Source organism: Oratosquilla oratoria, chromosome 22 (genome assembly GCF_046742065.1).
Source record: "Oratosquilla oratoria isolate Oo_2021 chromosome 22, ASM4674206v1, whole genome shotgun sequence".
NCBI lineage: Eukaryota > Metazoa > Arthropoda > Malacostraca > Stomatopoda > Squillidae > Oratosquilla > Oratosquilla oratoria.
The window spans coordinates 14,868,382-14,880,721 of NC_134798.1; the positions used below are offsets into that span (position 1 = coordinate 14,868,382).

The following is a 12,340-nucleotide window of genomic DNA, read 5'->3' on the forward strand; positions in this document are numbered from 1 at the left end:
CAAAGCTTCAATAAAATACCTAGTAGTACCTTTCGCAAAGGAAGCAAAAGCCATAACCGCTCGACCAACTGATACTTAAAATCGTACGAACTCAGAACACTTACTGGTTCTCGAGATTGAGAAGGTCACTACCTGCAACCCTATTCTCATTTTTACCGTGCGACCAAATACACTCGTGAGAGGGGTAAGGACCGGATCGAATCTTGGTCGAGCGGTCTAAGGCGGTAGTCATGGCGGGCCTCTTGTCGTCATGTACAGCGCAGGTTCGAATCCTTGCGCGATGGTCATAAAAATTATCTGATTAATGTCGCTGTCCACTAGCGAATTCCTCGTATGGTTACAATGACGAAGCGTGAAAAGGATTCGATCCGGTCCTTACCCCTCCCACGAGTGTACTTGGTCGTACGGTAAAAATGAGAATAGGGTTGCAGGTAGTGACCTTCTCAATCTCGAGAACCAGTAAGTGTTCTGAGTTCGTACGATTTTAAGTATCAGTTGGTCGAGCGGTCTAAGGCGGTAGTCATGGCGGGCCTCTTGTCGTCATGTACAGCGCAGGTTCGAATCCTTGCGCGATGGTCATAAAAATTATCTGATGTGTATGTATATATATATATATATATATATATATATATATATATATGTATATATATATATATGTATATATATGCATGTATAAATGTATATATATAGATGTATATGTATGGATGTATATATATAGATATATATGTATGGATATATATATGTATATATATATACATATGGATATATATATGTATATATTTATATATACATATGTATATTTATATATATATACATATATATATATATATTATGTAGTGTATATATGTATGAATATATATATATATATGTATATATATATATACATATATATGTACATTTATATATATCTAAATACATGTACATTTATATATATATATATATATATGTATATATATATATATACATATATACATATATACATATATATATATATATTACAAAGGATTATAAAGGCGGAGCATGCCGACAGGAGACCTTTTGGTCCATATCTAGGTCTGATGCGAAAAAAAAATCATAATAATAATAATAAAATAATAGATAAAAACTATAATAATATAAATAATAAATAAAATACATAAATGCATAGGTATAGTTAAATAATAAACAAACAGGTAAATAGTATATAATAATAAATTGACATATAACTAATAATAAATTAAAATCAGACAGACAAATGATAACAAAACAAAAACAAATAATATAAGATAAATTATAATCATTACAGCATCTTGCTTAGGTGTTTATCTAAATAATTCTTAAAGCTTCCAACTGAACTACATTGCACTACCTGTGCAGGAAGTTTATTCCATTCATTAACTACATGGTTGGCAAAGTTGTTTCTACCTACTTCCAAATTGAATCTACTTCCGGACAGTTTGAGACCATTGTTTCTTGTCTGATTCTCATTCAGTGTGAAAATTTGGTCACACTTGATGTTGTCAATTCCCTTTAAAATCTTAAAGACCTGTATCAAGTCACCTCTGAGTCTACGCTTTTTTAGGAAAAATAGATTCATATGTTTTAGTCGATTTTCGTATGATTTATTTTTGATATTTGGAATCAGTTTTGTGGCTCGCCGTTGTACTTTTTCCAGTCTGTCAATGTCTTTAATGAGATTCGGTGACCATACGGAAACAGCATATTCCAAATGTGGACGAACTAACGATTTATATAGCTTGTTAATGAGTGATGGACTTTTGAAATCAAAAGATCGCGCAATCAGTCCCAGAATCTTATTTGCTTTCTCAGAGACTGAAATACACTGCTTGGATGATTTGAGGTCGTTACTGATAATTACGCCGAGATCTTTTTCACTATCCACTTTTGTTAACGAATTTCCAAATAACTTGTAATCGTACTTACTGTTATTTTTACCTATGTGCATTACCTTGCATTTACTTGTGTTAAATTTCATTAGCCACTTTTCAGACCATTGCTGTAATTGATCTAAATCTTCTTGAATATCTAATTGGTTTGAGTGATCATTTGCCACTCCGCACAGTTTTGTATCATCAGCAAATTTGGAAACAGTACATTTTAGTCCATGGTCTATATCATTTATATATACTATGAATAGAAGTGGCCCAAGAACGGAACCCTGAGGAACTCCACTTGTAACATTTTTCCATCTAGAAGTTTTTCCATTTAAAACAACTCTCTGTTTTCGACCATTCAACTAATTACTAGTCCAACCTAATAGGCTACCACTTATTCCGTGTGAAGATAATCTAGTATGTAGTCTTTCGTGTGGGATGTTATCAAAAGCTTTTGCAAAGTCTAGATATATTAAATCTATATTGTTTCTTTTGTCATAATTCGAGATAACTGTGTTGTAGAATTCGAGTAAGTTAGTCACGCAAGAACGTTTCCGTCTGAAACCATGCTGGCTATCATTTATCAAACGGTTACTTTCTAAATGATGTTCGATAGCATCTCTGATGATAGTTTCCATTATTTTTCCTACTATTGAAGTCAAACTTACAGGCCTATAGTTATTTGGTTTCTTTTTGTCACCTTTTTTGAATATGGGAGTAACGTTAGCTAGCTTCCATTCTCTTGGGACATCTCCGGATATGATGGATTTCTTGAAAATAATTTCTAATGGAACAACAATCTCATTTTTCATTTCCTTTAAGATTCTTGGATGCCAACCGTCAGGCCCTGGTGTTTTATTAACTTTGAGTTTATCTATACACCTTTTAATTTTTTCTTTTGTTATATTTACCGTAGTAAGTTTACCCCAGACTTTTCACAGGTTTCAGTTTGGAATTCACTTTGAGGTGTTTCGTTTACGAATACCGAGCTAAAATAATTGTTTAAGATATTACACATTCCTTCATTTGAATATTCAAGTTGACCGTCAGCAGATAATATATATATATACACACGCACGCTTACAGACACACACATATCTATATATACGTACCACGCACACATTTATGTATACATATATATATATATATATATATATATATATATATATATATGTGTGTGTGTGTGTGTGTGTGTGTGTGTGTGTGTGTGTGTGTGTGTGTGTGTATGTGTGTGTGTGTGTGTGTGTGTGTGTGTGTGTGTATGTATGTACATACACACACATACACAGACGCACTTTGCACATGTGATAGTGTGTACACATTGAGTCACGTCTTTGACACATATCTCCGGATTTTAATTAATAAAAAAAAAAAAAAAAAAAAAAAAAAAAAAAAGAGAGAGCGATTGAGAGACAGAACTGTATATTTAAAAAATACAGAGATTACCCCACGAGAGACTGATAAGTTACCAACCAACCTCAACCAATGCCGTCCACGGATTGAATGCTGTCCTGGGCGGCCGGTCAATCCGCCGCCCGTTACACCCGTTAGCTCGGTAATGGTCGGCGGTCATGCGTTAGGGGCCCATTTGCCCCCACCGTTGGGCGCCCCTCCTCCTTTTCCTTTTTTCCTCCTCCTCCACCCTGACTCTGTTGTCGTAAGACGCAGCCGACACTGGAAGCTTTCTTCGAGGTCCTGAGTGACTCATGAGCTTCTGAGCAGGGCTGGCCACCGAAGCCCCAGGCACACACACGCACACATACACACACAAACATACATACACACACACACACACACAACAGCAGATCTCCTTATCCTGCCACCACCTCCCGGGTAACTCCTCCTCTCCCTCTCTCGCTCTTTGACTGAGCTCCCGTCTGCAGCAGTACTCCGGCGGACTCCCCTGAGACAACCTCATCTCCCAGAACGCCGTCCCATGAGCGACAACTACTTTGCTCGATCCTAAGAGGTCGAAGTTGTTTCTCGGTTTTGCGCTAAAAAAATGTACGGAGAACAACGTCTGTGAGTGCGTGTGTGTGCATACATATCTTTGGGCATGTTACATTTTTTTTTCTATTGGGAATCTCTAAGATTCAAAAACAATAACAATAATGAAAAACTCTGGAATCGAAAAGACCCTTTGCCTATATATGAAAAACGTTTTCACTCTGAATATTCCTAATCTTAGATATTTTCAATAGAGAGAACTATCTGTTCTTTAGGCTTGCTAAGCGAACACGCGATCTCCTAATGGAAAATTAATTTGTTGTTAATATACCGTACAGTGTGGTGCAGAATTTCCCAACAGTGTGGTACGAAGAAACTTCATATATCGTGTGTTCATTCAGACTCTTAGTGCCGAGTTAATTACAGACACGAACTTTTGATGTCTTAATTGCAAGCGTTCTTGGTAATGTGTTAATTACTACGAATGACTTAGAAATATGTTAATTACAAACACTATTGGTTTGGGCTAATTACCACGAAAGACCCTTTGTTGAGATTTATGACATACGTAGACTTCTGTTTTTTTTTTTTGTTTTTTTGTAGATTCAGTGTTGTGTTAATAAGTGGGTAAATGGAAGTATTTAGTTTTAACGCGTATTCGTGTTTTTTTAACAAGCGGAGTCAGCCATCGATGTTAAAACATAAGTAGAGGAAATTGGTGTAGTATTAATCTTACTACCACTGTATATTGTGGAAATTGACCACCTGAATACTTGGCATTTTACCGACTGAACGCGATGTTGATAACGTGTGTGGAAGACGCACATCGTTTTCTTTGCAAAACACGCGGCAACTCTTGGGATTGTCTCACCAAAGAAAATGGACCGTGTGTTAAGGCGTTTGCGCGGTAACTTTGCGAAGCTGTGGATACTGGCGCACACTCATACTCGTAAGTCATATGCCCTGCTCCGGACCCAAGTGGTGTATTAACTATGTACAGACAGGAAAAGAAGTTCTTCGACAATTTCTGCTTTACAGTTGTGGTACCAGGCAGCAAATAGATTGGAATTAGTGTATTTCTACCTTGAATGAAAAAATAAAGGGGTTTATTAACATTGTGTCCATGAATGTTATTTATTTGTTCTCTTCCAGTAATCTATTACTTTAAACTCGTTTGAACACGGATAGATGTGAACATTGTCCAGAGACATATTTTCCTAGCTGTACAGTTCTGTTCAATAATATCTTGACAATTCCATGTTTTTGGCGTAGATAGGTTTCCTGCAGAGTATTCTTACATATTCTATAAAGAACATTTTCCGTAGAAGGTATATTTTCAGAGCTGGACGCGTTACCGCCAGACAGGCAGTGCGTTACCGCCGGACAGGTAGTGCGTTACCGAAATATATATATATATATATATATATATATATATATATATATATATATATATATATATATATATATATATATATATATATATGCGCATTGACGGAAATGCACTACCTCTCCGGCGGTAACGCACCCAGCTCTGATTTTCTTTTACTAAAATTTGCATATTAAATTGAGCAATGAGCATTATATTTGGTTATAATTTGAAAATAATTGTATGTTGATAGTAACTTGCATCCTCATTCGCGCTTAGACTCGAACCTCAATGATACGACTCGGAAATGACCAACACAAGGACTTTGTAACAAGCACGATGTTATTTAAAGGCGATTATCGCTGTGCTTGATTAAACAAAAATGTTCGGAAATGTGTTTAGTGACACAATTAAAGGATCTTTAATATGCTCAATGTCTTTTAAAGACGATTATTATTGTGTTTGATCACACACAGACGCTCAGAAATATTTTTAAATGCACGCAGAAACCTTGTAATATGCTCGATGTCATTTAAAGACGATTAGTGTTATGTTTGATTAAACACACAACTTGAGCCATTTGTTGATACTCAAGAACTCTGACGTGACGTCATCACGACAACAAGCGCCCTATCTGTCGGCGGCGGGGAGATACTGTACTTCACACTCGTGCAGACGAAACTACAGTTTTGACGGGCGTGGTCGACGGCAAGCAGACAGGGAGGCATCCTGCCTGGCCCGGTTCCTCTCATATTTCTGTTTTGCCCGCTTGACTAGCCATCCGCGGCTTGCCTAGGTGGGCTGGCGGGATGGTCCTTGCCCATCATGAGTCAGGCGAGAGGCAATGTTAGATGCAATACTTTAGAATCGTTCCGAAATCGCCACAAGATTTATAGCAAGGTCATCCCTTGACACACGAAAAAAAGGTCAGATGTCATATCAACACTTGATTCAGTTTAGGTTCCTCATATTTCTGTTTGGAAAAAATGGGAGAAATTTGACCAATGCCTCGTTGATGCAATGTGGGACAGATCAAACAACTTTGTGCTAAGTGGCAATTAGTGGCCTTCATGACCCCCTACCCACACCTCTATATGGTGTATTGACTGCCTAAGTTTTCCTTTCTTCCTGCTGTCCTTAGACATTCATCTTACTAGTTCTTTGGAGCGACACTATTGTCAAAGATAGAAGCGATGATTATCGCCAACGAAATAGTGAATACACCTACGCCCACGTGCGAGCAACACCAGTGCCAAGACGGTGTGTCAAGTGTCACAACGGTGCTGTCGACTCTCTCGCCGAGCGGGAATACCCTCTCCCCTCCTTCCTCCCTCCTCCTCTTCCTCCCTTCACGTCTGCGTGAGGCCTCGGTCATACTCAGGACAACCTTGTCAATGCTGCAGGTCCGTGAGTATTTTTTGGCACTCAAGACACAAATGATTGTTTACAAAGGATTACATAGGCGGAGCATGCCAATAGGGGACCTTTTGGTCCAAAACTAGGTCGGATGCGGAAAAAATGTAATAATGATAAATGAATTAAAGAAAAATAAGAATTATAATAATATAGATAATAATAAATAAAATGAATAAATGCATAGGTATAGTTAAATAATAAACAAACATAAATAGTAAATAATAGTAAATTGACATAACTAATAATAAATAAAAATCAAGCAAATAATAAACAAACAACAAACAACAATAACAAACAAATTATATAGAATAAACGGCAGTCGTTGCAGCATCTTGCTTAGGTGTTTATCAAAACGAATTTTAAAGCTTCGAACTCTACATTGCACTGCCTCAGCGGGAAGTTTGTTCTATAATTCTATTCATCAACTGCACGGCTGGCGAAGTTGTTTCTATTCACTACCAAATTAAATCTATTTCCTGGCAGTTTGAGACCACTATTTCTTGTCGGATTCTCATTCAGTGTGAAAATTTTGTCACTTTTGATGTTAATTCCCTTTAGAATCTTAGACCTGTATCAAGTCACCTCTGAGTCTTAGTTTTTTTTTTGTTTTTGTTTTTTTTAGGGAAAACAGATTCATATGTTTAAGTCGATTTTCGTATGATTTATTTTTGACATTTGGAATCACTTTTGTGGCTCGCCATGGTACTTTTTCCAATCTATCACTCTCTTTACCTCGAGTTGGTTGTTCTGAGGAGGATAAGACGTGCTGAAACAATCAATAATTTTTTTCTGATTCATATTTACTGAAATAGACTGAGTTGTTTTCTTTTATATATTTTATTGTTAAACGAAACATACATCTGGCATGCGCCAGGTGGCTTTAGGTGGCACATGAGTCAGAAGTGCGTAGGCTGAGGGCCACATTTATGTGTGCCATGCCCCCTAAACCCCCCAGGGCTATTTCTGTACGGCGTTTGGCCTGGGGCCTTTGCCAACTTCAGTTAAGCTCTTAAAGTCGAGGTGAAAAGACGTGTTCTCTAGCTCCTTCTCGGCGTTTATTGAAGCCTGTTTTTTAGGTTTATCGTGTTTATAAGTGTCTGGGCATTGTCCAGTTCTTGGTTGACTCTATAGAGCAACCAAAAGTGATACAAATTATGGTGTATCTTTGTTTTGTTATCTAGGGCAGTTAAGGGTATTGTGTGGGTGTTTACTAGTTTGAAAATGTTCGGTAAAGTTATGATAACCATCACTAATGCGTAAAAATCATCGCAGATTTCAGCACAACACTTCGGTCTCCAGTGTGTATTTGCCATTGAACTCCCGTCACGGCACCTGCTGAATCTGTGAAAGTGAGACGAAGACTGAAATCGAGTAGACGACACGGGACTTGAAATTGGCGGCAGAAGAAACCCAAGTGATAGGCTGCGTTACGTTTGATTTCGAATCACGCGGGAAGTATCTCCTGCTCTGATTGGCCGAGGTACGTTTAACTGAGAGAAACTCCGCCCCTAACTCCGCCTCTCCACCCGGAGGACGAAGAAACACCAGCAGCAGCAGGAGCAAGCGGCAGCTGCTATCCACCATGTACAACTCAGGTACGCCAGAGACCGACCACGCTGTCCATGAGGAGGACGAGATGGTGGCGACAGAGCGCGAGTTAGCCGAAGATGCTCAATGGAAGCGTATTCAGCAAAACACATTCACCCGCTGGGCTAACGAACACCTGAAACAGGTGAACAAGCACATTGGGAACTTGGAGACTGACCTTAGTGATGGCCTTAGGTTGGTCGCCCTTATAGAAGTGCTCTCGGGCAAGAAGATGCACAAGCACAACAAGAGACCGACCTTCAGGTCACAGAAGCTGGAGAATGTGTCCGTGGCACTCCAGTTTCTGGAGAAGGATGAGAACATTCGGATTGTCAATATAGGTAAGTGATAAGTTCTCTATTGTATGTTTAGTGAAATTTGTCACATAACTTAAGTTTATATGTAATTGGGAATAAACAAGTAGGATAGGTGAATGTCGGAAGTAAAAGTGTCCGTTGCAGAGTTGTCGGCAACTGTATTATTTATCGATTATGTAGAATGGTTACTTGTGTATACATAATGGTTGGACGTGCATCTGTATTCTTCGACCAAACAGGGTTCCCTGCACGCCTCTTACCATGCCAGCTGTGTAATCGAAACAAGATACTCTTAAGTGACAATGACCCTGAACTACTCGTGCATACTTGTGTCTAAGTTCGCAGTGCTTGTTTTGATCTCCAGCATATGTTCATGTGTAAATACAAACTTGAATATGAATATAACCGTGCGTGTCAATACATAGATATGTGATATGACCGTTGGGTAAGCATAACAAGAAGTCAAACAAGAAAGCTTCTCGAACGACAAGACGTAGAATAGACACGGATTTGTGTGGTAGCACTATGGAATGCAATAGCCCCGACAATTGACCGTGGCAGGGACCCGAATTATCATAATCTCACCAACGCTGGTTACTGGTTAACGAGGCAGTTTCCGTTCTGACAATGCCACACCCCACGGGCGACTAGCCACTACGATGTGGGTATTGAATTGGCTTGTCAAACTTTGTTGAGGTGCAGGTGTAACGCCCATGTTTTCAGCATGTTTCGTGAGAATTGACCGCTGTGATGGTGATGGTTCCTGCCGTGTAGACGATGTGATTGTATGAAATTAGTGTTAATGATTCTTCCCTGTCCTTGAAGATAGGCTGAATCACATGTGTGCGATTTTGTATTTGTGTACACAGACGACGTAATATAGTTCGTTATGTGTAATGTCGTATTTGCAGGAATAGAGATATCTCGGAAGGTCAGGGTTAGTAGATGTGTAGTTGAGACGTAGGTGACTGTAGGAGGCATTATGTGGGAAGAGCTATTGGAGATGACTAATGTATTATATTAGGGCACACACAATGTGCAAGCGCACATCTGAACATGGAATGTAGTAACAGGTATTTGGATCAATTTTTTCTATTCGTATTTGACTAATCTTGCATGACACGATAGGTATAAGTACAGTTTAACTCGGGAGTTTCACAGCTCAAACCACCTGACCCTATCACCTGTGGACCACATCCCCACAACCCCACACAAAATCATTGTAGCGTGGAGTCACCATAAACTTCCTACCTGTCGCGACTGTTCTGCTCTCTTAACAGTGGAAGAAACCTGACAAAAGATAGCGGCAGGCATTGCCTGTCGGCATTGGTACAGATGAATCATGTTTGTGGACACGAACGCACGCACATGCACGCGCACCCGCACAGATGCACACGCCCATGTGCACACATGCACACACGCATATGCATAATGTACACGCGCATACGCACACATGCACACACCCGTACGTACCAATGCACGCGCGCGCGCAATACACAAATGTACACATGCAAATGAGTGTACATACAGTCGTATATGTACACACACCCAGACATGCACACGTCCAAACGCTATACATGCAAATGCACGTATATACACATGCACACGCGCGCATACACATACACCTCTCATGGCGCTGTGGTTAGAGCTCTGGCCTGCCACTACGGAGGTCCGGGTTCGATCCTCGCCCGGGGCTGAAATAATATCAGTATCGCAGCGCTGAGGGGTGTTACTCCAACTTTCGTGGGCGGGGAGTTGGGGGTGTGTGTGTGTGCAAGGTCATAGCATTACCCATAGATCGGACCTACGAGCTCTGAGCTCTCTTCCAGGAGGGAAATAGCTGTCGATCACGAGTCCAACACGTGATCCAAAAGACCAAGTGAATACATGCACACGCGCGTATACACACATGCACAAGCACACACAAAATCGCACACGACTCGCATGGCGTAGGGGTAGCGACCGCGGCCGCCACTACGGCGGTCCGGATTCGAACCCCGCCCAGAGTTGAAATAATTTCAGTATCGCTACACTGAGAGTCGTTACTCCAACTCGTGGGTGGGGAGTTGGGGGTATGTGCGTATGTAAGGCCACAACACTACCCACAGATCGGTCAAATATGAGCTCTGAGCTCTCTTCGGGAGGGAAATAGCTCTCGATCACGAGTCCAACACGTGATCCAAGACAATGGTGAATCACAAACGCACCAACATACAAACACGTACACACATACACACGCACTCACACACGCGCGCGCGCACACACAATTATATATATATATATATATATACACATATATATATACACACACACACACACACACACACACACACACACATATACATACACATTCACAACCGGTAAAGTGAACGAGTTAGCTAATATTAGATTCCAAGCCAGTGGCGGGTAGCTTGTTAACCGTTGTTGTTCATTATTTAACTAGCTATGCATTGCTGGAACACAGGAAATGACGTTAAGAAAATGGAGTTGGATCACAACCTCGGTTGTTGGGAAAGGGCTAGACCGCAGCGGCCCTGTGCGTTTGTGCGTCGCCGCGCAGATCTCATCCGCTTAAACCTTTTGCTTTCTGACACCGTCACATGCTCTCTAGTTTCTACGATTTTTTTTTTTTTTTTTTGGGGGGGGTCAGATGCGTGTCAGTAGTCGGTCTTGTTCATATGTGTACTGTGGAATTTATACACGTCAGTAGTTGTTAATGGAAAAAATAGTAGAAAAATATATTGGAACCGTGCATGAAAAGCGACAGTCGCTTCATTCAGTGGGCGTTCCCTTCACCTGTTGTGGTTGACCCGAAACCCCGATATAGTGATGGGGGCATAGTCGATTATTCTCAATTCATTCTTCTTTAATCATCGATGATTTACCAGAGTGTACCCTGTTATCAGTTACAAACTCGAGGATGTTCTGGAATATTTGGTGTATAGATACGACGTAGAAATGTTAAGGGCCGGGTGGCGGGGCTAGAGGCTTCTGTCGTGTTGATCCTTCTCGGCATTTCAAGGTTCTCAGTAGTCATGGCAGGGAATATAGGATGCCATGGTACTTGAAAAACACAAGGGTATGGTGTAACGTGCATGCGTGCGCGCGCGCACACACACAGTGATAGAGTTCCCGGCCGCCACACCGGCGGTCCGGGTTCGAATCCCGCCTAGGGCTGAAATAATTTCAGTATCGGTGCGCTGCGAGTCGTTACTCCAACTCTTGTAGCCGGGGAGTTGGGTGGTTGTGTGCGTGATCGGTCATATACGAGCTCTGAGTTCTCTTCAGAGAGGGAAATAGATGTCGATCACGAGTCCAACACTTAATCCAAGACCATGGTGAACGCGCGCGCTTGTAGCAACGGGATGGAGGTAGGGTTATTGATGGGGTTTCGCCCCCAATAAACTTGTTATCCTCTTCGGAAATGCCAAGCAAAATTACGAATATAACAATGATTGCCTTAAACAAAAAGTTATAGTTTGATCATTTTTACATTTATACTTTGTAATTTGGTTGATTACATGTTCATACAAGACTTTCTAGTAGAAATGTACAAGAAGGAAAATGATAAGAAATTGACATCCCCGTTCAATAGAAACAGCATTCTGAATTTCATTTTCTGGCCACGGACCTTTCTATCAATATGAAACCAACAGGATTTATGTTTATAACTAATTGCAACTGAACGACGTCAGTTATTCATCTCGTATGGTAGTGTGTGGAGGGGATTTAATTAATACGTGTATATTTGGGTATATACGCGTTTGTATTAGGATGTATGTGTACATGTATATTTATACGGAGTGACTTTGGTAAAGGAAAAGAATAAGGAA

General features: G+C 40.3%; 1 protein-coding gene across 7 annotated transcripts in view; it reads left to right on the top strand.

Moving 5' to 3' along the window:
• Positions 1–8,565, top strand: part of LOC143037204 (filamin-A-like) — a 51,636-nt gene extending 43,071 nt beyond the window's left edge. The window contains exons 1-2 of one of the 7 annotated variants that reach the window (XM_076205324.1): positions 3,745–3,878; positions 7,876–8,565. In XM_076205324.1, the coding sequence (XP_076061439.1) occupies positions 8,186–8,539 (354 nt within the window). In that variant the 5' untranslated portion in view covers positions 3,745–3,878; positions 7,876–8,185 and the 3' untranslated portion in view covers positions 8,540–8,565. Of the gene's footprint in view, positions 1–3,744; positions 3,907–7,600; positions 7,680–7,875 lie in introns of those variants that run through there. The other 6 variants (XM_076205325.1, XM_076205326.1, XM_076205327.1 and 3 more) reach the window with 6 other exon arrangements.
• The last annotated feature ends 3,775 nt before the right edge of the window (positions 8,566–12,340 follow it).